This window comes from Rhamphochromis longiceps, linkage group LG14 (assembly GCF_057381845.1).
Source record: "Rhamphochromis longiceps isolate RC_006_pf linkage group LG14, R_longiceps_female_GT1.1, whole genome shotgun sequence".
Taxonomy (NCBI): domain Eukaryota; kingdom Metazoa; phylum Chordata; class Actinopteri; order Cichliformes; family Cichlidae; genus Rhamphochromis; species Rhamphochromis longiceps.
This window is the reverse complement of record NC_140570.1, coordinates 34,910,779-34,938,364: the sequence shown is the minus strand read 5'-3', so window position 1 is coordinate 34,938,364 and position 27,586 is coordinate 34,910,779. Positions and strand designations below refer to the sequence as shown.

Below are 27,586 nucleotides of genomic sequence, written 5' to 3'. Positions count from 1 at the left end.
ATTCCATCTGAGAAAAGATTACGTAGAAATGACGGAAGCTTTTACAGAATCTCCTGTAAATAATTTAAATCTACTTTGCAATCTCTCAACTATTGCATATTTCCCCGCCGCTCACACTCTGCACTCACTGGATATTTAAATATCGAGAGTATTTGTCATGACCGGAGTGCAATCAGGGGGAAAATTACAGCCACATTGCATTCAAAATTGGCAGATAGTGTTTTGCCCCTAGAGAATCATCATTAGTAACACTCGACGCTCAGCAGTCAATGCATGTCTTTCACAAATAGTGTTTTGAAAACCTCAGTGATACCCTATTCATCTTAAGAGCAGCCCTAAACTTCAATTTAAGTGGAATGTTATCAGAGATAAGAAATAAATCTTAGGAAGATCTACCCTTGGTGTCCAAGGATTATCTGAATTAAACATCCAGTCCCTTTGAGCATAGAATTGAAGATGATAGTTTAATATCCTTGAATAACTACACAGAAAATCAAAATCAATTCGCCCAGGGAAAAGAATGATAGTAATTGAGTTATCCCTCAAGTTCGGTGAGAAAGAGTCATTTATAAAGTGCACCAAAAATGCAAAGCAGTTTTAACAAGGTTAGCTGACAGGCTAATATATTGAAGTTGGTGGCATCAATATAACATCAGTGCGGTTTTTATTTTATTTTTTATTTGTACTATTATGCATGAGTTAGTTGGGCTTAGAACGTAACAAAGCATTTTTACCCTAATGGTTAGAGCAGTGTTTCCCAACCTTGGAGCCACGGCACATATATCACATTAGAAAAGTCACACGGCACACCATCAAACAAAAATTTCACAAAAAGCATATTGATCATTTTCCCCAACGCACCAGGTATAGCAGAATTGGCTCAGCTTGTCCCCAATATACCATTTTTTGCTTTCTTCTGAGCACTACTCATGCTAGGGCCTTTATCTGGGTCAGAATTTCCTCCAGGACCCAGGTTAGATTGATTACTTTTTCTTTTCAAATATTTAACTATTGCTATTATGCAATGCGTGGTCTCACAGCTTGACTATTATGTAATTTCTTCTCAGTCTTCTTCTCTTTTACTGGCAGTTGGCAACCTATTTAATTAGAGCAGTTGTACTGCCCTCTAGTGGAAGAGAATGCACCTGTGACTCACGCCGATTGCTTAGAGCAGCGGTCCCTAACCCCCAGGCCACGGACCGGAGTCGTTTGGTACCGGGCCGCAAGAGACTCGGGTGTGAAATTTATGGTTTTCAGGGTTGTATTTGTTTATTGTATATATATTTATTATTTATATTTATTGTATGTATTTGGTAGATAAACATAACAAAATAAAATAAATACAACAAAATAAAACGTTGTGAAAACATTGTCGGATGTAAATCTGTCTGTCGCGCAAAAAAGGTTGGGGACCGCTGACTTAGAGTACTAATTAGGTGGAACCAGATAATCTTCCATGGCACACCTGATCATTTTTTGCCCAGTGGTTGGGAAACACTTGGTTAGAGAGACAATCTAAACATTATTTCAGCTGTCTCACAGTCCACCACTTTTATTTTACCTGCTAGAGTCACTTCTGCTACCTCTAAATTGTGTAGATATGTATACTGTATATGTGTGTCTGTGTGTGTGTGTTTATGTCCTCAGAACAATAGGCTGTAGAGCTGCGGATGTTTGCCGATGCTTTGAAAAAGTGACATCTAAAGACGTGTTTGTTTGTGATGAGATCTGGTGACTGAAAGCTAAATTCGTCATATGACTTGATCCTTCGAAAAAACTATTCAGTAAACTACTAGAGCCAGTTTATTGAGGCATTGTCTTTCTGGAAGATGTTTCATAGGAGGTTAGAGGTGATCACATAGAACAACTTTATATTGATTTACAGTGACCCTTTCCTCTAACAGGACAAGTGGACCCAAACCAGAAAATATATCTAACACATTGTGTTTTAATGCAGTCTCTTGTGCTATAGTGAGACCTATAACTCTGCTAGCTTTTTTTTTTAAACACATACAAATTATATAGTTGTGATATGTCATTTTGTGGAATGTGAAACAGTGTGACTTCTAAAGGAGTTTTCTTATTCTGGATCTGAAACGCTGGTTTTAATGCCAGGTGACAGCTATGCAGAAGTTTTATGAAACTGATATATTCTGTTTTATGAATACTGAAACAGGTAGACCTATTCTGATAAGTACCTGAAACAAAACTACGGACCTGTAAATGTGAATAGAACAGGCTCTTTACTTTAACACTCTAAATTAAATTACGATGATTTAAGTCCTTCAAAAGATATCCACTTTAGAGAAAGAAAAAATGTATATTTAATATCTAGTTTACTCTAAAACCATACTTCAAGGATTCCAGATTTTTACTGGCGTGCTCGATTAATTTCTGAATTACTGACCTTGTCAGTGACACCCAGCTCTAAGTTCATTGGTTCTTACTGAAAGCAAATGCAGACCACATTTAAATTGTTAAAAAAGGTTAATTAATCCTCTGAAACAGTTGAACACTATAGATTTAAAGCCTCCTTCCATTTAAAAATGCCTTTGAGTTACTTTGACCTTCACTGCTTAGATGATGTATATTCAGAGTTTGACAATGCAGTGAAGTTTTCTGATTTATTTGCTGCAAGTTTGTTTCTCTAGGTTAAAAGTCTGAAAAGTACCCGCAATAGGAATTGCAAGACTAGTGCCCAACTTAAATAAGTAAATAAGTCTGGAAAGCTACAGTCACTCTACGTTATGAATGGAGTTTTTGTATAAAAACAAGTCTTGCATTTAATAGTTAAACTTTGTAAATAGGCTTTTAGAATTGCTGTCCTCAATAAGTGAGAATGTATAAGATGCAATTTCAAAAGTTCTGAATAATTTTTTTAACAAAATGTCAGACATCAATAAATTAATAAATATTCAACACAGGGACTTTTATCTTTTTTTTTTTTCTTTTTTTTTCTTTTTCTTTTTCTAAATGACATCAGAAACAGCAGTATGCGACATTACGTGATGGCAGAGCTTTGTCTTTTTTTTTTTTTTTTTTAATAAATAGGACAGGGGGAATGAATGAGAGAAAGAGGGGGAGAGAAAGAAAGAAAACCAAAGGGGAGAAGAGACGGTGAGAAGGGGGGGGAAGAGAGAGAGAGAAAAAAAAAAAAAAAGAACTCCTGGGTCACCTGTATGGAGAAAAAAAAAACAAACAAACAAAAAAAACAAACAGAGGAGACAGCAAACAACAAAGAGCAACATAATAATAGAGAAAACAAAGCACCATCACAATAAACTAGCTAGTCATAGATATCAATATTTACTAAATAATAAACGATATTGTGCAGCACGCAAGATAGACAGCGCACAGTGTGCTTTGAGGCAGCAGCCAAGAAAGCTTTAGTCCGCGTCTGTGAATACCCATGTGTGCATACCTGTGTGGATCAGCATGCTTGCATTCCAAAGGTTTCTCCATGTAATGATCTGCTAGGGAGTGTGGGGGGGCCACAGCCCCGTCCTCCAGGGTGTGAAGCGGGTATGGAGGAGATCAAAACTCCAGACATCCAGAGGCCCCCAGAACACAAGAGACCAAGGAAGACCAACAGAGGGGCAGCCGCGCCACTGTTCCAGTAAGAGCTGAGGAGAGTCCCAGATGAGGGCTCGCCCAGCAGCCGCGGAGCAGAAGTCAGGGGGAGTTGCAGTGACGCGCCCGTGAGCTCCGCCGGCCCCCAGCTGCGCCTGAGTGACCGAGCCCCAGGCCGAGAGGCCGGGGGCACCCCACCTCCAAAGGGGCCCGAGCGAGCCCCAGGCCCCAGGCCCCGACAAGCGGCCGCCAAGGAGTGAGCCGGTGTGTACCCGGACGCCCACCCCCAGACACAAAGAACCACCAACACACCGACACCTGAGGGAGTCCGCCACCGGCAGGGGAAGTGGTGGTGGGTGGAGATAGGCCTCCAAACCTTGGAGGGCCTGAGGTGTCCCCAGAGAGGTGGCGTCTGATACCCAACCTGACATATAGACACAGACATACAGGCACACACAGACACAAACATCCATTCCCACCCTCATGCTCTCATATGCACTCACTCCACACTCAACCAACGTGGAGACAGACATAAAGAGACGCTGTACACACAATCACACTCCCCAAGCGTACTCTACAAACCGGGTCTAGGTACCCTTGCCCCTGGAGGGGGGAATTGCACCCAGACCCAGGTGGTGTTACCCTTTTCCCTGCGGTGGGGAGAGGCAGACCACCCCGACTCCGCAGCAGCAGGGAGGCCCCACACCCCAGACCGCAGTCGGACCGCCAACTCCTCCTACTAGCCCTCCCGCTCCAGCAGGCCGCAGAGAATGGGGGTGGGAGAAGACTCCAAACCTCCCTCCACCCGCTCATTGTAGTGTTGATGCATATGTGTTCTAAGGTGCAATTAAAACCCAGGAGGGCATGGAGCTACCTGCCATGGAGCAGCAGGTAAGCGCATAGTCCCTCCTGCTAGCCCTCAATGACTAAGTGTATTTAAAATTGAGAGGTGGGCAACGACGTCAGGGGTGAGGTGTACACCCTGATGGTAAATTGGACTCCGTGATTGTGCCCACCCCCAAGATCCTATATGTATGTGTAATGAGAGTGTGAATAATGTGAATGTCTAAGTTGTGGGATAAAATTGAGGCAGAGGTTAATTAATCCTCTGAAACAGTTGAACACTATAGATTTAAAGCCTCCTTCCATTTAAAAATGCCTTTGAGTTACTTTGACCTTCACTGCTTAGATGATGTATATTCAGAGTTTGACAATGCAGTGAAGTTTTCTGATTTATTTGCTGCAAGTTTGTTTCTCTAGGTTAAAAGTCTGAAAAGTACCCGCAATAGGAATTGCAAGACTAGTGCCCAACTTAAATAAGTAAATAAGTCTGGAAAGCTACAGTCACTCTACGTTATGAATGGAGTTTTTGTATAAAAACAAGTCTTGCATTTAATAGTTAAACTTTGTAAATAGGCTTTTAGAATTGCTGTCCTCAATAAGTGAGAATGTATAAGATGCAATTTCAAAAGTTCTGAATAATTTTTTTAACAAAATGTCAGACATCAATAAATTAATAAATATTCAACACAGGAACTTTTATCTTAAAACTAGTGCTGTCAGCGTTAATCTCGTTGAAATGACGTTAACGCCATAACCGCATTAACACGGCAAATCTCCATTAGCGAGTTAGTGCGGATCGCCCCGTGCATGGGGCTGCACGGCGCTAACACGTTAACGAGCTAACCGCGCTAATGCGTTGAAGCCATGCGGCCCCACGCACAGGGCGATACGCGCTAACTCACTAACAGAGATTTGGCATGTTAATGCGGTTATAGCGTTAATGCCATTTTAACGAGATTAACGCTGGCAGCACTACTTAAAACATGTCTGTAGGCTGTAAGGACGCAGGCCCTGTACACTGATATCTTGTCATGATTTCAAGTAGCCAGAAAATGGGTAGCATAGAAACAATAGAGAATAGCATGTCAGCAGTTGTGTCACACTGATGTGGCTTTTAATTTGAATTGAGAAGTTCCATCATGCACAAGGGTAACACATACAACCTGACTTAAGTCAACATATCAGCTTAACCTTTAATTATCAAAATTTAAAATAACTTTCCAAATGGTTCTGGATTTGTGAAGGAATACTGGCATAAATCTAAGGAGCTAAAAGTGGATCTCATTAAGATACAGTTGATACCCACGTGTTGTTACGCATTTGAGCAAGTTGCATTTTGCACGACACTGCTTACCAAATAAGTAAAACTGAGACTGAAGAAAGAAAGAAACTTAGCAATTGTGTGGTTACAAATTGTCACATTACCAAGAGACACACTGAAAATGATTTTGTTTTCAGCCAGCACACACAACATGCAGAAGCTTGCACATCCACACAAATTGTCTAAAATCCTGGTTGTTGTTGTTTTTTAAATTCATCTCAGAAAGAAATGCTGCCAAAGCAAATAAAGCCCTCAGTGCTCTCAAGCATCTGTGCCACTGAGGGAGGTTTCCCCACAGTTAGCAGAGGCATCTGATACAACAAGTCAAACATTTCATAGTCAACAGTTAAGACTCAGGGGTGATGATGTACTGTGGAGCACCACACTGTAACGTATCTGCAGACGGTTGCCTGGCAAACCCACAAGTAATTACGATGGATTAGAGGAAGAGTAGGGGAGGTGAGGCAGAGGGCAGGCCGTCGGGGTCAGAACATGAAATCGTCCACAGAGAGAGAAAGAGAGAGGATGGCGGCTGGCCAGGTTTACATAGAAGATGAGAGGTGCTGATTTTGATGATGAGATAAGAAGCTTAGTCAAACTGCCCAGTGGATTTGCTGGTCAGCATCTACTCATAACACCAGACAAGCAAAAATGAAAGCTCCTCAGTGACTGTACAGAAGCACCGTTCATTGTAAATCAGTTCTACAATACCACCAAGCAGAACCTCACCAAATATTCACCCTTTCAGCAGCAGTTACTACTGACCAAAGGCAGCAGCTGTGGATGACCCCTCCATAGTGAAGCTCACGTGACTCCGCTCATGGCATCAGTACTCACCGGCTTATCGGTGAAGGGGGTCGACTCAGAGGGTGCCATGTCGTAATAAGGAGGCTGAAGAGGAAGCTTCTGCATTTCTTCCTCCTTGTCGAGATGAACCACCTACGGGAAACACCAAGAGCTCAGCGTGACTTATAATGAGCTCGAAACCGGGATAGATCAGCCAGCTCTAGTCCTCACCAAGGTTAACTTTGCAATTAGTCTATGAGTGTGAACTGCTACCTCTTATTGCATCCGCATTAATTAAAACACATCAGCAGCAAAACATTATGTTGACAGTTGTTGCTCACATTTTTTTTGTGTGTCTGTGGTAATGAACAGAAATCGGCAACGTTAATCTCGCATCCGACAGAGAATACAGCTTGACAGCAGTTTGAACTTCAGCAGCTCAGTTGAACCTAAAGTTATTATGTGCATCAAAGTAATTTTGTCAAATGAATCACTTCCAGATCACATAAATATATGATGCAAACTTTTGAAACATCTGAGCTGAAATGCTAAAGTAACTGTAAAGCTGCAAGAGCTAGCTGAGATTCATAGCCACTATATTACAGAGGGATTTCATTTCTTACATGAACCTGACATAAATAAACTATTTGAAAAGAATAGTTTGCCTATGTAGACAAGGCTCACTGAAACCATTTTAATATGGTACAGACATTTCATTAGGTACATCTAGGAAAATGTATGTAGTCCAGCACAACATAACACAAATTCTGCTTTTACATTTTCTACTTTTGTTTTCAAAAAGGTTTAAACTGTGTTTTATTTTTAAGTTATAGTGGTGATCTATTTTGATTCTTAAATGTTTTTTTAAATCCCTTTGTATAGATATTTTAAAAGGTAGAACGTAAACATTTTCACTGTGTTTGAAGGATTATGGTTTAGGTACAAATGCTAAATTTTCATTTCACATGTTTTCTTTATTTATTTTTTGCTTTGGGTGCAAGCTCTTTAAGTCTCTATTAAGTCAGATGTTATTTTATTTATGCAAATAAAAGAGCAATATGGTTCAAAAAGACAAAAACATGTTTCAAAGTGTTGCATAAATAAAGAGGGGGTTTAGCTAGATTCAGAAACCTTGTGAATTAAATTCAAAATTAACCTACATCCTTAATCAGTGGACTTGCAGAGCATGATGTTCTGTGGTGACCATTCAACATATGTCAGTTTCTCAAGGGTGACTAATTACCTTTAATGGAGTATGGTACTATATTATAAAATAAATTACATTGTAATCCATCATAATTTCTGGGGAATTACAGTTACATTGAGATTGTAGATGAATATCTTTTTGGTTAACACCAAAATCTTTCTGTAGACAGACAACGATCCGATCAGTATGTTGGTTTGCATGATTTTACACTGTAGCTTCAGTTATTACTGGACACACCAAAGCAGGTGGCTTTGTCGCTGGACAACAGTTCCTTTCAGTGCTGGAAATTCAACAACATTTTGCCTCAGAAATCAGAAAAGGGCACTAGCATGACCGTACAGAGTAAATCATGGTTGCTCAGGGGGAAAACATCAATGAACTCAATGTGAACCAGAGGAAAAGATCGAAAACCAATAATGTCAAGTCAATTCAGGCCAACTCAATTGTAATCTAGAACCTATTACATGCAACATAAAAGTCTTAATAAACAACAGGTGGTGTCACATTATTTATGGTTTTGTTTAATTAAAAAGGGTAGTGAGAATGAGACATTAAACACATCCAGTGGTCTTCCACATGCACACTTGGCAAGGTAGGTTAACAGGTAGGTTGTATAATCATCCTAGAAAACTTGACCTATTTCTTCTGAAGAGCTATACTGTCTCGGTTGGTTCTGTATCTTCATGTGATGCCTGAAAGACTTAGTTATATGGAAATCTTGTCAGTGAAGAAGCTTCTTGAGGTTCATATTAATTGCAGGTTTCTCTCAATGTATATGTAAATTCCAAAACAACTTGAGTTGCACTATAATTTCCGTACATAATTCGCTTAGGCGCTGATAAATATTCAGATTGGGTAATGACTGTATGATGATGACTGTAAATCTACAAGGGGTGAGGGTTAAGATTCTCACTTTAAAAATCAAGATTTGGCTGTTTCACAAGTTTTCTGTGGCATAATAGGCACAGTGTTTTGAAGGGTGGGTTTGTGTGAGGAAAGGGGGCCACTCCTATAGTTTTCCTTTTCACCAGGTTGTCTGTCTTAGACTTTTCCCACAGAGTACTTCTAATTGATCTGTCAAAACCTGTCATAATCACAAAAGCAAAATTTGATGCTTCTGACATCAAAGTACCTTGAAAGTGTTTCTTAGGTGGGGTACTCAAAACAGTCTATAGAGAAGCTTACTGGCATAAAGGAATTAATTAATATTTTAATGACAAATGAAGGCGAAACCTTCATAGAACGTTTGTCAGACCTGCACATTTTGCAATGAAAAGAAATAAGAGTTAATGAAAGAAATTAAAGTCACTCGGAACAATGAGGTCATCAATGAAAATGTGAGACTCATAATGGTTGCTGAACAATGGTTTTCCCTCTTCATACCTGCAAATTCTGTTTAATCTGTTTTTTTCATCCACTTTTTTCATCCACTTTTCAAAAAGCTTTTGAATGACAATATGTATCTGGGTGATGTGAACTTTTCTACTCACGTTACATCAAAAGGTGAAGCATTTAATGGCTGAGTGGTCAAACAGTGAGCTGAGTGCCAGACTTCATATGCAATTACTTGGGGGGGGAACGTTTGTTCAAGCTATAAAGACGCTGAACTCCCTGATAGTGAGTTTGGCTGTCAAAGTCTAATTCACAGCAATACACAACATTTAATTATAGGAAGCACACACTGATACTTTGGCTCTGTCGCCCAATGAAGTGACCAAGCAACCTCTGCCCGAATACCAAGCTGTTTAAGACCAGTTGTAACATTCAGATATGCTGCATAACCCACAAAATCTTTTCACTACATTTGAAGGTGAAAAATTATCCCTGATCTCATTTCTCGTTCAAATAATCCATTTCGTAGCTTTTCATCGAGTTCATTCTCAAAAGGAAACCCTTGAAAAGCTAAACCCGGAGCAAAAAATAGCAGCGAACAATAATTAGAACTATGTCATTACAAATTGCCTGGTGGCTCTGCAGATGCTGATCAGTATAATTTAAAGAAACAGCTAATCATGATGATTGACAGGCTTTGGGGCACGAACTTGTCCAGCTGAACTGATGAAGGCACCACCAAGAGACTTTTTTTTCTGGTATACGATATGATTAAAAGTTGTAGATAAGATTATTTCTTAACAACTTGTTTGTATTTATGGACATTTTAAAAAATGTAGTTCATAAAAGCATGTTTATAAAGAAGCTATCTATACACCAGGATCTGCTTGGGCATTTTAACTTTTTATTGGGGAGTTGGGGTGGGGGGGAAGGATTGCTTATCTATGCATTCTCTACTCACTGTGTAATAAACCTGCCGTGATGTTTTCTTGTTTTGTTTTGGGTTTTTTTTTGTTACTTTTATCTATCCAGATGTAAGTTTGCTGAACGTGCACCTTCTTTTAAAGCAATGGCAGCCATAAAACCAAACACATTAAATCCTGTAATGTGACCATTAAAGCCTCATTTTTATACTAATCACCAGTCAGGGTTACGATGCCTTGCTCAAGTAATCTTCTGCAGTAGTTGTGCAGGAAGAAGAGCGCATTATTTCCCCTCTCTCCATGACTTTCTCTGCCCAGATGCCTAGCAGTTTGACCTTGGGCTTATGACAAGTATCAAAGTTTGATTTAAATTCTCAGCGGTGCTGATAGGTGGTGACCAACTTGACAGTTACGTGAATCTTTAATTATTCAGAGCCTAATAGCGCCATTTTTTTTTACTTCTTTAGCTCCTCAGTTTCTCACATACTGTAGTCCTTGACAACAGTAAAAGTCACTGCAACCTCTGCACACTCCTGATGACACTTCACATGTAAATAGTGCTGCACATTCAATCTTATGAGAGTAACTTGTTTTCCTAAACTACAGCTTGTGCTACAGTAACGTTTGCAATAAGCAGATTGGAAACCTATCGGGCTGGTTGAGGCAGAACATCCAGGAATACAATTACATAGTACTGGTTCTGTGCTATTTAAACAGCCTAATGCAATATAAGGATTGTGTTCTCATGGAAGCTCGACAAGAAATTAGAAAAAAATGTTCTAGTGGCCACACAGACCGGGAGCCAAACATGAATAGGGAGGCTATGCAGAATCAGTGTGACCATGGAAAACGAGGTTTCAAATTCCAAGGGCATGTTCAGAATACTTTTTCACCAAAGGAAGTTTGAGGTTTAACTGCACTTTCATAACGTGGAAGAGCACATGAGTGGCCATCTTACTTTATACTGGCTGCATATAATACACCCGATATATTAATATAAGAGCATGTGACTTGTATTCAATTTTTTTGCCATTAACACAACCAGTGATTGACTGCTGTGATTTTTTTCTTGCTTTTAAAGATGCTATTGGCACTATTTCACCATCAATTATTATTTTAATCTTTTCCAGATGACAGCACATTCCAGTACTGACAATATAAATGAGGTCTGAATGGAGTATACTCAAATCTGCTTAGAATTAGAGACAGTAAAATTTGGGGACTTGAGAAAATTGCAAATTTCTTTAATGTTGCCAGGAAGTAACTTCAGCGGGAGGGAGCACTGTAAAAAGTGGTTCCCGTGCAACCACTCCAGGCTCTGCATGTTTGTTATCGTACATTCAGACAGTACAACTTCCATGGATTCAGCAGCAGTCTTCAAAGTTGGGATGAACAAATTATCACTGATGAGAATCACTAGATTCCCATCAGTGACAAGTAAGTTTGTCACTGATTAACATAAAAAACACTGCTTGTTAAAATGATGAAAACATGTCTTGAGGTTAAAAGTCTGTGAGAAATTAAGCTGTTTATCAAACTCGAGTCACACTTTGAAATCTTCAGCACTCATTTACTAAGCTATAAACAGCTTCATTTAACATACTGCACTTGTACTGTGTGCAGTGATTAAATAATAAAATGGACAATGTCAAAGACTCTCTGCACAGCATATTCAAAGTACAGATAAAAATCTCTGACAATACTTTTATAAGCAACAAAGTTCTTTTTCATATCTCTGCTGCAGTGCAAGCAGGGATATGGTCGTTTATTTATATGTCAAAAATTGCCCACTGACAATTACTTTATTTATTAAGAGGGAAATTAATTACACACATGGATAATTATGTTACATGTCATTGGCTTCACTTGGAGAATGTGACATTTCTATATTCAGCTAACTTTATTCACCGTCTTTGTGACAGTTGCTTTGGACAGCTGTGTAAGACGAGGAACACACACACACACACACACCTACACACACACACACACACACACACACACACACACACACACACACACACACACACACACACACACACACACACAAAAGGCTCACGGCACTAAACTGACATTTTTGCGATTTAAAAATTCACCTGAAAATCCAATAAATGAAAATAACTTTCCAAAAACAAAAAGAGACCTAAGCTGGTTCGCTGCTCTTAAAGATATATGGAGGTAAAAAACATCACATCACTCTTTTGTTAAAAATATATTTGGGCTTGGATTTCATATGAAAGAGACAGATACTGCCAAAGTTGTCATACCTTGTGTTGGATCAGGAGAATAAGCAAGGAAAAGAAGTAGGGGGAGGAGCTTACCTGGATGTCATCAGATGTCAAGTGTCCCTTCATGTCACTGTTCTTCTTTTTGGGTGGAGGAGGGGCTGGTTTGTGCGCAGGTGGGAGGTCAGTCCTGTTAAGAGAGTAAAAAGATAACATGACACTCAGCACAGTAAGGGATCACCACTCTTTACGTCCCTCACCTTCTACACCACTCTATAATGAGAAGTCCTGCCTGCACTTGCCTTTTTCACTCTTTCCTTGGATTTTGATAGATCTCGTGTTGGTGGCTTTGTTGCAGCAGCAGCCATCCCTGCCCTTTCAAAGGCTCTCGCTGGAGAGACACTGTGCTAATGAGAGTAGGCTGTAATTGGACTGAAGTGAGGAGATAGGAATGGAGGGGGTATAGGGGGCAGGGAGAAGGGCATGTGTGAGTCAAGGGTGGTTTGAGCCTCATCCAGAGTGCCACGCGGACAAACACCCTGCCTACTGTGCAGCGACTGTTTGTTTGACATATAGTCCTGAGCTGTGACACGGAGAGCTCGGCAGGCGGCTTCAGCTCTCCACCTTTTTCAGGATCCCTGGTACTAACATCCTCTAATCCCAAGGCACTCACCCCACCCCTCTGTTGGCACACCTGGGTAAAAACAAAGCCTCAAAAACTGAACACCTGTGCTAGTTTATACGCCGCTATTAACAATGGAGTAAGCAACCGTTTTCTGTAAATCACCAACAATCAAATTTCGATGGAGGTAAAAGCCACTCTGTACAGAGTCATTCTGAGTTATTATAGAAAATTACTGAAATAAAATGTGATCAGGAAAGACAGCGGTAACTGAAAGCATTCTGTTGAAATAGTTTGATGTGTATCTGTATAATTATTTCAGACAAGGAAACAGAAGGGTTGTTGCTACGGAATCGTTATAAAGAAAACCCCTTGCCTCAAACACGCTGGCAGTCAGATGTCATCTGTCGTATTCTGACATGATATCAGGAGTGATCAAAGATAATGAAGTGGAGCACAGACACTGAGCTGTGTACCTACATGCATTATCTCCAGCTCCTCCCGCCTCCCATTCGCACTGGTTCACGTCCTTATTGAATAACATGACCTTTCCGCAAGGCCATGCTGCCGTTTTAATGTGCAGAAAATTTGTGCATGAGTGCACCTCTTAACTCTTTCTTTCACGCTCATTATTTCCAGTCCGTATCACCTTGTCTCCAGACAGGGCTGCCGTACCACTGCCAGATTCATGTGGCACCCTCCTCAGCCTGCCTGCAGCACAGAGGCACAGCAAATGTACAGAGAAGCAGCGTGCAGCACACTAGCTCTTCAACAATAACGCCTTCCGCTGCAGAGCTTTGAGAGGAGAAACATCCATTTTTTCCTGAGACAGATAATTATGAGTCTTGTGGGAATGCGGTTTTCACAGGTACAGCAGTGTGCTCATTATAAAGTATTATAATTCACTGCTTATGACTGACTGGATTCTGATACAGGTGAGAACTTAAGACAAGACAAGATCATTTGTATCCATGAAATGTGTGATACTAAGTGTCATTTTTTGCTTCTGTCTGTCTCGTGTATGTGAGACAACAGATAACGGTCTTTTTTCAGTTTGCTGAAACATAACACTAATGAACATCATGCAATGACCTAACTGGAATTTTATAAAAGGACATGCAGCATTACAACATTATGCCTGACTGGATTTTGATTTTACTGTAGTTTGAGATAAATCAGTTATGCACCATCGGGATTCAACAGGTTTATTCAAGTAGGATGAAATCTGATTTTTTTTTATTTTATGTATGATTTGCTGAATTCGTTTGAACTTACGTTTGATCCCATAGGACCTCCAATGATTGCATTTTATTGCAAAGGAGCTTGTTCAAATAGGTAGTGTGCTGGGGCCCCTTATGCGGAGTGAGTTTATTAAATCTGACCAAAATCTGTGCCAAAAGAAGTGGTCAGAGGATCAGACAGATTTTAAATTAGCCAGCTGTTATGCGTGGCCATCTAAACCACATTATTGGGAAGTAGAAGCAGAATGAACATACCTGAAATATTGATATCAAGCTCACATTTATTCACACAGAAAATCCATTATTATTCTCACGGCAAGTAAGTTGGGTTAGTTTTAAACTAAAAAATATGTTTTAATATGTGCACATGCTCTCGGTTTAAAATTCCTGGAAGGAGAAGCTTTTTGTTCAAACTGCAATTTTGGAATTTGTAAAGGTGTAATGCATAATATATCAACCCCCTGAAAAAGACTGAATATTGGAGATGTTTTCTGCTAATATTTGTACGTCAACATGTAAAAATGAGCGAAATATTCACTGCTACAGATCTGTGCGCTCTTCAGGAATGCAGATGATGCAATCTCAATCAGTCATTAATAAGCTACATTGCAGTCCCGCACAGCTTGACCACCACATGTGCATCTCGTACTTCCTTAGTGCTGAATGTGATGCAGGCAGCATGGGGGCGTTGGATCTGTGAAAACGCAGACACTAATGAAAGCTGACAAGCAACACAAGCCCGTGGGGAGCAGAAAGCACTGGGCAGGGAACCATAAGCTACATTCAAGTTTGCAGTGTTTCCTACTCAGACATCCACCTTGAAGACCTTGCTCCTCCTCGCTCTGTTGGCTACAAAAAGCTCAGGGCAGCTTAGGGGGAGATTTAAAGGGGATAGCAAGGAGAAAACATAACTAATCCTTAAACTGAGAAGAGTAGTCTGTGAGGGAAGATTTACAGCAAAGAAAATGACTTTTACAATGCACTCACAAAAAAGTGACTTTCCTATCTGAAATTTTCGCACCATTGAGGAAGTCTTCAAGCTCACACTCAGAATTAAGATGTTCTCGAAGGTGACAGAAAACCCTCTTTCCGTCCACTTCATGTGAGAGAAAGTGAAGTGTCGCATTCCCACAAGCGTTTGGATTAGAGAGCCACCGTATGCCTGCAGCCCTGCTCGTGGAAAAAACGTGGAGTGTTTGAGCCGATCCTCGGTGCTCTCATTGATTTCTGTTGATCACAATCTTATTTGGCAATTTAAATGCTAATGATACTTTTAATTGCAAGACGGGATAAATGTGATTTGATCTTTAGGAGGCAATTACTTTCATGCTTTGTCTAGCTCCGATCTTTTCAAAAGGCGGACAACAATTACTCTGCAAAGCTCAGCTTTTTTTTCTCCTCTCACAAGAGAAGAAAGGAAAAAACAAGAATGAAGCAAAATGGTGTTTTTGTTCTTTGACAAGTTTATCAAAAACTACTTCTGTTGCTGGGGGAAAATTTTGCTCTTTAGAACACTTAACTTTACAGTTGTACACAAACAGTCACTTTCCAAACCTTTTTCAACACCTCAGGCAATGCTACTAGTGTACATACACTACTATGCAAAAACATAGATATAAGGTGATTGTTATAAACATTTGTACTGCATGTATAACTTTCTGTGCAGAGAAACCAAGCACCATTTTATGCATAAATAACAATAGCAAATAATTTGAAATCACACCGAGTACAACACAGTCCATGTTGAGCGACTCAGAAAGACAAGACAGTTCTACTTTGGTTACAGCTTAAAGCAAGAAGGTGTCCATTAAGAAATTACCATTTATCACATTTAAAAGGTCTCCACACAGCAAAAGTGAAAAGCACTGGTGACCAGTTTATAGACCAAAGGGTACACAAAAACAAATCACGTCTCCACAAATCACTTCTGCTAACGTTACATCTCAAAATGAAATCTAACTTCATTGACTTAGTAGTACTGTGTACTCCTTGTTTGTCCAAATGTCCTCCAGTTATGCTACATTTCAGTCTCAGAACAAGTTTGAAACCTGTGCTCAGTTCAAATTAATCATGGTTGTGTCGTGACATGGGCTCTCGGCTCATGGTTAAACATCCGTTTTACATTCTGCATGCAATACTTTTCAGATACTTTTGTAAATATGACTGGAAAATTGGCAACAAAGTGATTTATGCAAGCAAGTATTTACAACTGTGTCAACACCAGCTGTATGTCAGGAACACTCAAAAGATTGGGGGGGGGGGGGGGGGTTGGCCACAATTGGCAGTGCTCTTCTGCATTTTGGAGGTCATACATCACACCCGGGCAAAAGACGATGAACATATTATTCTGAGAACATCGCCTTTGACAATGCCCATCTATTTTGATAATCAGTTGACTATTGTGCCAGTGCAGCCTCTAAAGGGCCAGTGATTTATTAGGATTGACCAATTTTGAGTCACATCATGTGCTGCTTTGTTAGGGCAAACAGAGGCGTGACAGGCGGTGCAGTCAGGCATGTTATCAAATGCCCAGGCTTGATTAACAGCTCATCAACATGCAGAATTAAACAGTCTGGCTAAATGCTTCCCCTTTACTCTGACATTAGACACTCATATACAACTATGAATATCCCCCTACATTGAAATATGCCCCACACATTCTTTTGCAACTTTTCTGCATCCACATAGACGGTTAAATGAGAACAAGTAAACAGTTTCTGAGTAAGACACTGAACATATTTGATGACAAGCCACAGAAAAATGACAAAAATTCATATGAACAATTAAAGCTTTGAATCACATTTCACTACATTAAGCATTACATGCCAAACTAGTGGGAAACAACAACATTTACAGCACTGGCACAACTGTTGTCATGCATATTTGATGAGAGTCATGCAAACAAAAGGAGGGAAAAGAGCAAGAGGTGGAGGAGAGAGGTTGGACAGTGTGGTCTGTCAAAGACATTATCACTCAGCATCAGCTTATGTAAAACAAAGCCTGTATAAGCTTGCGGATTTCTGTTTGATTAACAATTTGATATGTATGTTAACTCTCATCTCGCCTTGTAATTCTGTTCTGTCCAAGCTCCCTGAATCGGATAAACTCTAAGTGGAGCTGGATTTTCCATCTAAAGAATTCTGATAAGGTTTAATTGGTCGTGGAACTGTTTTCATCAAGCTTTATTTTCATTCTTTCTTTTTTCCAAACATCATTGTCGTTATTTGATGTAAGAGTTTATTTTTGCCATTCATCAGATTGACATGTAAAGCCTAAATTTCACTCCAAAGTATTTATTTGCTGTATGCTGTCAAAGCAAGCAGAGAAATTGCTCAGATTTTTGGCATCAAGTGCAGTGTGACTCGTTAGTGAATGATTATTGATCATTTGCTGCTTTCAGCACTCACAATGGTGTGCTCAAGTATGTCACTTGCAGGCCACCATTACATGCAGGCAACAGAATAGAGGATCCAGGAGTACAGGGATCAGCAGGGGATAGACTGGGGTCAGGAGCCTCTACTTTCCTTGTGGGGGACTCTGGCTTCTCAGGACCCTGTGTCACACAACTATCAGCAACAGCAGCAACAGCAATGCTGAGGGAGTGGAGTGGGAAACAGAGAGCAGTTACTTTGGCATCAGAGTGAGAAAGAAAGATAGATTAGCAAGGCGGGAGAAAGAGACAGAAAGCAATGGGAGCGGTAAGAGTTTGTGTGCTTCATTTATCTTGAAAGACAATGCAGAGAGCTAAAAACAGTGTGGTTTCTGCGTCTGCGTGGCCTCAGACTTGGTGGACCTGCTGCCACCACAGAGCACCACAACGTGCAGCCGGCGGAGACCAAAAACCTGGCAGAACGCCTCGTCTGATGTTAGCATCACCGCTTTGAATAATCAAATAAGCTAGAAGATTCTGGAGGGGGACCTCTAAAATAAGCATTGTAATCTCATCATCTGAATTGATTAAAGGCTCATGTGCACCCTGAGCCAGATTCTGCACACCCCCCCAACCTCAGTTGTTTTGGTAATAATCCCAGGGAGAGAGATAGCCAGCTCATGCTCACAGCAGCATCATTCCCATGGGAATGTGGTTTGAATCTTGTATATTCAGAATAGCCAAGAGCATCATGAAAACCCTTGGCAACCACTGAGCTATCTGTCCTGGCCAGGTGTTTTAGATGAAGGGAATTAGCAGGACGTAACTTGAATGCGTGTTTCCTTCTTCATTGAAAACAGATTTCTGACAATTGCTCCAAACCAGATGGCAGAGACTTTTAGTACCTCGAAATAACGCGAAAAGCTATTTTAGATTTTCACAGCTCTGTTGCTTATTGTTCTCTCAGCTGCACCCTCTGCTACTTCTGTTTTCTCCTTTGTGTATGGGCAGCAGCTGGCAACGCTGCAAATTGTCATAGGCGCTGGTTTGCAGACAGAACAAAATTACCTGGTTGGCCGGAGGAGGTGTTGCAGAGTAAATAACATCAGAGTTACAAGGCCCCTTAATGTGTCTTCAGCAGTTTGAATGTCTTAATGGATGCAAGAAGAAGTCTTACACCATCTATTTAAGAATACATTACAAAGTTTACATTTGTAGGATACCTCACCATTAGATCTGCATCACAGGCCTTGCTAAATTGTGCTTGATTTGAGGTATATCTATTTGCAAAAGCAGCGATGGAAAAGAAGTCGTTCATACTCTAATTACTGTTTAAATTAAAATGAATTTGCATAATTCTACAATCGGCTGACCCGACCTCTGGACCTCCTGCATACTTTAAAATCTCAAAGTAATCTCCTTTAACTTCTCGACAATATTGTGACCATCCAACAGAAGCAAATGTTTCCTGAGAAGACTCTGCAGTACATACTCCTGCAATCAGCCGTGATTAAAACAATAGTGTTTTAATGGGAAATGGGCTCATTGCAGCCCACATTACAATCAAGCAACCACTTAATAGCTGCTTTAATAAAAATCATTGATTCTATCTGCTTTGGTAAATGAAGATAGACATTCTCTTTTTTTTAGTGCAATTAAATTCATTTTCATACCGTGACCTTTATGAAAGGAGACTGCTGGCTCCCAGAGTAAATGAGAATGAGACAGTGACATGTCTGCAGCATGTTCCTCCGTCTCCAAACACATTTACTCCCCTAAAAAAGAGTTTCGTCCTTTTCGAAGTGTTTTTTCTCTCGTGGAGTGACAAAGAGTGCACACCTAATCTTACCACCTGTCCATCCCCCTGCAATATTCTCTGGGAGAGGCTTGATACTCACAGGTCATTATCTGTCTCAGTGCGGGTCTTCTGCTGCCGCTGATGGACCATGACAACAGTAACAGCCACGCCAATGATGAGTCCAATGGCAACAACACCTCCAAGGATCCCGATAACACCACCTGGGGGACCCTGCGCCATTGGCTTCTCTGCAGACAAGAGGAGAAATAACAGTGTCAGAGTATGTGCTCTTTGAGTAATTGACACTGCCTGGATGAACTTTAAAAAAAGAAAAATCAACTACAGCCTCCAAAACAATACCAATGACAAATAGACTTCTATGTTATCACAGAGGGAGTCCAACTTTATGCTGTTATTAATAGAAATCTTGGACAAAAGGTTAAAATAATTCAAAAGCAAAGCAGCAATGCACTCAAGAGAAACAAAAACAAAACAACAGGCTATTGTCCAAAGAAAACCTTTACAAACCATTTGACACAACATATGTCAGACTTGAGGTTTTTCTCTCATAAAACACATCCAAACAATATTTTCAGAGAATTATTTCAGGATGAGACCATTGTCCTGCCTGTCCTGGCACTTCATGAATGCCACACTGTTGTGGTCATTCAGCAGCTGCTGTTGCATTCCTAATGTGTGCTCCATCATCTGTTCAAAAGAAGCCTAAATTGGATTGGATTTGACAGTGAACCCAAAGGCACTCTTAAGAGCACAACAATGCTATTATACTTTAAAGTCATTGCCAGCAGGGGCCAACAAAATGCAAAATATATTTCCAGCGTAGCAGAGAAAAAATGTGCGTGGTTTCAGAAGCAAAACAATTCATTTAATTCAGTTGAGAGCAAAAGATGAGAGAGATACGTCTACAAAAGTCGGTTCAACGGAGTTATGAAGACAACATGGAGGTCTAATCCAGTAAACATTGCAGATTGTTGAAGTGACTCTCTGGAGTTTGTTCAATACCTCTGTCTCCCTACTGCTGATAACACCAAAGCTATACACAGGGTTTGCAATGAAAATAATAAAACAAAACAATATATATATATATATATATATATATATATATATATATATATATATATATATATATACACACACACACACACACACACACACACACACACACACACATATATATATATATATATAGATAATTATTATTATTTATTTATTTTTTTTATGTCAGTCAAATGTAAACTTTTACCAGCACCAGAGGGAACATTTACAGAAAATATTGAAAAGCATATATCCTTTGATGTTAACATACAATTCTTTCAACTAAATATATTAAAGGAAACGAGACATTCTTGCACCTTCTTTGCATGAGAGCCTGTTGTTTTTTTATGCTTTGACATCTGATAAACAATGAGTCATTCTGTGTGAGGTCTGAATATATCAAAAGTGTAATACATCTGCTGTCATACACGCAGTCAAAAAGGTAAATTATTACAATGTGCAAATCTTCCCAACTGATGTCAGGTAACACTAAAATAGAACAGCCATCTCTTTTCAGAATCCTACTGTATGTATGATATTTTGCTTCTGAGGACACACAGCACTGGCATCTGTTGTCTTTGAAAGAGCAGTTAAAGGCGTCCTTTTTAAGACAGGCCAGGGACCAATCAGTGGATGTGAGCCTGTTGTGATGGGACACTGCAAATTCTCACTATCTTCCACTTTGAAAAGGAAAGCCTATCTCCTGCCCTCATGATGTCTCTATTATTATCTGTCTGTCCTTTTTGGTAGTGACAGGACAAGGCCTGCCTCCCAGGAGCCCTCTTCTCAACAGCCCCCGCTTGCTTGATTCAATGCCCATAATGATGGGTACACAGAGGACTACTTCACATACAGCCACACAATAGCAAGCACGTTACCCTACCTTGTACCCAACACACACTGCCTCAAAGTCGGTGATTATATATCGTGTCCATCAGATTGTCATGCCACGGTTGCTATGGCTGATCTAATTTTCTGTCGTCAGGTACATAAGAGTCGCATTGTGTCAAATCTACACACTAAAAGAAAGCAAATAGGTTTTCTTGTACTGAACACACACTACTTTCTTGTGATGTATTTCAATAAAAAGGCTGTGGAGTAGCTTTGAAGACCAAGCGTAAATGTGATCTTGCTGCAGCACGGGAATAGATAAGCCGGAATTCCTACTGTTGTCTCATTGCACTGCATAGTGAAAGCCAGTGGGCTGAATTTCATGGCCCTAATGCAAATGCCAGACACAATAGTGTGTTGTATAACACTAATACACACAGGAGTGGACTGGATCAGAATGCAATTTCCCTGTTGTGGAGCCTTAGGCACTAGACACACAGGACTTACACTGTCACCTCCTAACACATAAAGTTGGGGGAGCCATCTGGTGCGCAGTCTGAGTGCTTTGTTTGTTTCTCATATAGCTGGAGAAAAAAATTAACACTTGCATTTTCTGTCCATGAGTTCTACTTTAAAGGATTACTGCTGGTAACAATCATCAGATATGACACTCACTATGTGTTAATAGACCTCTCTGCATTGAATCATACATGTTATTAATCTCTGTCTCTCTTCCACAATATGTCTTTTGTCCTCTTGTCCTTCTCTCTCCCCAACTGGTCGCAGCAGATGGCCCCGCCCCTCCCTGGGCCTGGTTCTGCCGGAGGTTTCTTCCTGTTTAAAGGGAATTTTTCCTTCCCACTGTCGCCAAAATGCTTGCTCACAGGGGTCATATGATCATTAGGCTTTTCTCTGTATGTATTATTGTAGGGTCTACCTTGCAATATAAAGCGCCTTCAATAAAATTGAATAAAATTGAATTAAAAATATAGTATTTACAATGTTTGCGTTGGGTGCACAGCAGCCAATGATAAGGGTAAAACAAGCTTTGGATCACCAACCAGTAACAAGCAAGGGACTGAATTCAGCTCATTCTCAGTTATAACACCAGCCCTGGCATTATGTTCACCTTCTGTGTTGTCATCAAACAATGAAGGAAAAAAATTACACTGAAAAAGAAAACCTCCCAGCTCAAAGCACAATAAGGATCAAAACAAATAAAGTTGTTATATAATACACCCTGTCTCTACACTCTGCTTTGACACAAGTACAAATTTTACTTTCAGCATTAGGAAACGTTAAGAATAGGCAAGGTTCTTTTCTTGGAATAAAAACAACCACTTCAGTTTGTTTTGAATATGTACTTCATATAAGAAGTGATGTCGTGTACCTAAGAGTTATTGTACCTGCTTTAAAAAATGCTACTGCATCTCAGAGAAATTAATAGTTAAATTATTACTTTTAATTATAACATTTCAACTAACTTCTTAGATATCTCAATTAAGCACATATTGGAAGGCAAGACTTCAAAGTGCATGAATATTGACACTTGAGTGTATTGATTCAGAATCTTTTTTCAGCTCTAGTCGAAGAGAAACAAAAAGCTGAAAACATGTGTCTCTAACATGAGTTTCTGCAGGTAATGCTACCAAAAAAACAAGCAAAAACAGGCTAAAAAGATCAGTAGAGCATCTTCTGTTATTTATCTGTGATTGGATGAAGAACATATGGAGAACAAACAGAAACACAAGTCTTATAGGTTTGTGTCTTCTACAAAGGTCTTAACAGATCATATTTGCTGACTTATTTGACTCCAAGATAAAAGATATTGCCTATCATTGATAAGTCACCGTATCCAGAAACACAGAGACCCTTATAAATACCCATAAACTCTAAGATCAAATAACCCTCTGACCTTTGATTTTAACAAGTCGAAAACCTGCATAAAATCTGATCATCTGAAATCAACTCTTTTTAGTAAAGTCCGTTGTTCAAATATGTTTTGTAGCTGCCACTGAAAGATTGCTATTGATTTTCAATAAGTGTGAAGCACTCATCCATGCAGCAGTTCTCTCTGTGCTGTCACTCCACCGCTGTAGCACATTTAAGTTGACAAACTTGACCTTGGCTTTTTCGAGGCTGCAGCTCCCTCTGAGGTGGTGGTAACCTTCATTCTTGTCACACCTACTCTCCAGCGCTCATTGAGCTGCACCAGATGTATGTGCTATTTCTTTTCTGCACCGCTGTATTCAAACATAGATCTCAGGGACAGGAATACATTCAGTTCTCCAGCTGCAACAGAGTTTGTGGCATTGCGCTTGCGTCAAAATTCCCTGATGATCTATTAAGTAGGCATCATTGGATAAGTGCAACTTCTACCCAGCAGGTTGTTCTGTTTGCTGTGGAGTTTAGATGTGAGACCAGCCAGAGGTGCCATGGTATTTGGGGGGGACGCAGTAAATAAGAGCTTTGCATTTGATGATTCATTTCACAGGCTGATGCTACAGATTCTAATACATGCTTCCAACAGGAGGCAGTTGCTACTTAGGGAAGACCTGGCATCATCTTATTAAAGAATTCACCTAATGAGCTGAAGCTCTGGCCTGAAAAGTGATTGTTTTCTCATTACTGCTTGAAGCCCTTTTTGAGTAAATGTAAACTACATGCAGAGTGACAGAGCAATTCACCGTCTGGGGTGTCCAAATGAGTGAAAACAGTGTAATCTCAAGGACCAGCTGTACTCAATAGCCAAAACATGTGGGCTCTAGTGTTACCAGTCTCCCATAGAACTTGTTAGTCACACATACCAGAGCAGGAAGAGTTCAGGTAGGAGGTCAAAGGGTGAGCAGCCTCCAGCTGGAGCAGGTTTTGCCCACTCCAAATCCAATCTGTCACAGAACGGAGCAATGCAGGATTTAAAGGGAAGCATTTTCCTCTCCCTTTTTTTTTTTAACCAGATCAGTATGGTTTGTTAAACACTGGCACAGGTAAGACAATTCACAGTTTTTATACATATAAATTCATCCTTGGCAAGTGGAAAAAAGCAGTAAAGCAGAATGAAGGTCAGAATCTAGGTGTCACACAGACAATATTAAGAGGACATTTGTGTAGTGGTGTTTTGCAAAAATGTTCCAGGCATAAGTCTGATCACTCTCCAAGAATGGATGTGGCTCCTGGCGTTCTCCCTCTCTCCCATCAGAAATTGTAATTGCTATCTCCTCCACAGGGGCTGTAATACTTTCCAGCAATACTGGGGAGTTTTCAAGTGGACAGATTGAGAGTCTGGCTAGTAACCCATGCCAACTCCACACCACCAATGCCAGTCTGAGACAGCAACCTGTTCCAAACACCGCACTGACTGGTTTTCTACCTTGCTTGCACAAGTTGCCAGTCAACTAACACAGCAAAGCAGGCAAGGTGTCTAGCTTTATCTCTCTATTCACAAGTTTTACCGTTACCTTATGGGGATCCAAATGCCCAGGCTGTTAGTAATTTATCTAGAAGAGATTTTTTTTTCCAACTCTTTTCCTCAATGGGTAAATGCTACAGGCCCAATAAAGAGAAAGAAATGCGGTTTAATGGAGTTCATAAATCTGTATTTCAAGCTGCCAACTCCAAGCGGTACATGCTGTTTCGTTCCCCTACCCCTCCCCTGAGTTGGTAATCTCGTTAAAGTTCAATGTTTCCAGAGCGCTCTCCTCTGAGAGCAGGGGCTCCTGATGTCATCGTCTTTTCCACAGTAGTTTACCCTCTGGAGAGGTCTGCATCCCATTTCACCTAGATTCACATTGATGGTCTGTTTCTTCGCCACCTTTCAGACCTGATGCGTCAAAATGGAGACAGAAGCTTGGAGGTGAAGGGGGCAGGGGAATTGTAATGGTCTGATTGCTGTTCGACATCACTCCACAGAGGGCAGCACTTCATTAAATACAAATTGTTAACACATGTGATGTGTCTATTAAGATGAAACCAAGCCCATTACAAAGCTAACTACCTTGCACCTGCTGGGCTGACATAACAACAACAACAACAACAAAAAGTTGCAAGTACACTATAATAATAACAAATTTTCTCTTTTTCTTTTTTTAATACATTCCTGACAATTGCAGTAATAATGGATTCATATCACTGCATGGCTGAATAAATGTCTGCTGAGCCATCCTGTTTCCCTTTATAGCCTCTTTCACTCTTGTGTAAACATTTTGCCACTCAATGGTACGTTAAGGCAATCTGGGGGAGTAATCACCAATCTTCAATAAGAAAAATAAAAAACACAGCCTGTTTCCATGGTTAAACAGATGACACTCAAAGTCAGCACAGTGAGCTGGAGATCTCCATGTAACCACAAATATTAGCTTGAGGTGTCTGATGAACCGCTGGGTCCGGTGAGGTAGATGAAGCAACAGTAAGCAGCACCAAAGCCCCTGTCAATGAATATGAGATTGCTGGTTGCCAAGCTGATGCTGTCATGAGGTATTACCCCATGTGACAGCCCAAATAACAACAGTTCTAATTAAAAAGTGATTGGAATGGGTGGACCACTGCCTCCTAATGGGGGAATAAACCCGCAGCATCACTCCAGGAAGTGAATTGCGTTCATTTATTAACTTCAGGAAGCCAGTAGCTGCTGTCAAGGTATAATGGCTTAGTTTTAAAGCTACAGAACTTTCTATGCATTCTGCTTATTGATCCATTCAACCGAGATCTTCAATTAGAAATAAGCATATACCAATGTTATAGACAGACTGTCCAATAGTTTTGTGTGAAAGATGTTGAATTTTTAGAAGTATACAGTAACTCCACTGCTGTTTCTTCTGCTATGCATTGTCATTAATCTGAAAACAAGTTTGGCCCTAAAAAGAGCTGGCCTTGCAGGAAGGTTTGATGATAGGGCTCCCAGTGTGCTATAGCAGGCACTCTCTCGTGCTTGAGCCCTTTCATGCCCCAGCTGAACTCCTCTATGTGTTGAATGTTAATTTAATGGATGCTTCCAGCTCTAAACTGGAAGAACAGCAGCGCTTCTACAGATCTGTACCCCCTTCTCTACTATGTCCTCCCTCTTCTGCCTTCTTTTCGATGTAAGCAAAATTACCTCTCACTGTCTCTCTCTGGCAAGCTCCACGAGGTCACGGCTGTAATTCCCTTTGCCTGGTTAAAAGCTGACAGAGCAACAGACCCAGTCAGTCTGGTTATGTTCGAGAGGGGGTTTTCAATTTAGCAACACTTGGACTGGGGAATCTGCAGATCCCATCCCAAAGGCCAGCCCCTTTCACTGCCCCCGCTGCTAAGCAAGTGTTTCATCTCAAGCACTATACACACTCAAACATATTCAAATAACCACTGTGGGAGTCAGTATTAAATCTGAAATACAATATATTTATATTCCTGGACAGGACTGTTTGTGTTCTCTCTGGAAAATTACCATTGATTCCTTTATTCGCACTGGCAGACCTCTGGATTTCAGTGGAAGAATACAAATTTGCTCTTCGATATTTATTTGTAAAGCACCCATCTCCCGTTTGACATTTTAATTTTTTCCCCTGCTGAGTCTTTTGTCAATGTATCTAACATCAGCTTTTCTTTTTACCTTTTAACCCTCTCAGGCTCAAATTAAGTTTTTGTTGCTAATGCACAAAAGAATACCTGCAGTGGTACTTCTGAGTAAAAATACTCATGAAATATGTATGTGGGGTAATCAGGTTGTTAGCTTTTAACTGTTGCAAATCTGCAACGCCTGCCTTGAGAGGGTTAATAGATTGCAATTTGCATTTTTTGTTTCTGTGAATCATTAGAGCTTTCTCTTTTTTAATGTATCACTTCATAAACACAATATAACACCTAGTATAAATGAAATGCCTATAAAACGCGTGTAACACCAGACATCTTTACATTTTCATGTCACCGATGACAGTTTTCTGTGCGAACCTCTCATTATCTCTGCAGGTCTGACATTTCAACTTAATGTGCCAACAAGTATTTGACTTACATATGCCATGTGTTTTCAATGTGTTATGTATGTTGTTTCCTAACAAGGTGATCTAAAAAGAAATGAGAAGAAGATCAGCTACAACTCAAGGTCAAATAGATAGGGAATTAATTTATAATCCTTGAGCTTTACAATCTCAGTTAAAACATTTAATTAATTCAATCATGATGTCAAATACATAACTGGATTCTTCTGATGCAAATTATATGGGAACATATGGTGATTAGCAATACTTGTTCATAAGGCAGACATTAAGCTGATGTTCATCTTAACACTAAAAGATGAATTGTTATTGTCTACATAGACACACAAAGTCATTATGTTCATCACTCAGAATTATTATCCAATTCCTAATTAGAAATCACCTAAATGTTTTGATTATGTCCAAGTATATCAAACAAAGTCATTCATCACGTTTCTGACAAGCCTCAGAGTTATTTCACTTTTTGTTTTCGTTTTCTAGGTGTACTGGTGATGC

At 40.1% G+C, this 27,586-nt stretch overlaps 1 protein-coding gene across 3 annotated transcripts in view; it reads right to left on the bottom strand.

The window, feature by feature from the left end:
- The window catches only part of nectin1b (nectin cell adhesion molecule 1b), a 162,467-nt gene that overhangs the window by 17,891 nt on the left and 116,990 nt on the right, over positions 1-27,586 (bottom strand). For all 3 annotated transcript variants that reach the window (XM_085429102.1, XM_085429105.1, XM_085429104.1), the window contains exons 6-8: positions 19,336-19,483; positions 12,301-12,394; positions 6,572-6,673 (exon numbers count right to left, since the gene is read on the bottom strand). In XM_085429102.1, the coding sequence (XP_085285228.1) occupies positions 6,572-6,673; positions 12,301-12,394; positions 19,336-19,483 (344 nt within the window). The remainder of the gene's footprint in view (positions 1-6,571; positions 6,674-12,300; positions 12,395-19,335; positions 19,484-27,586) is intronic.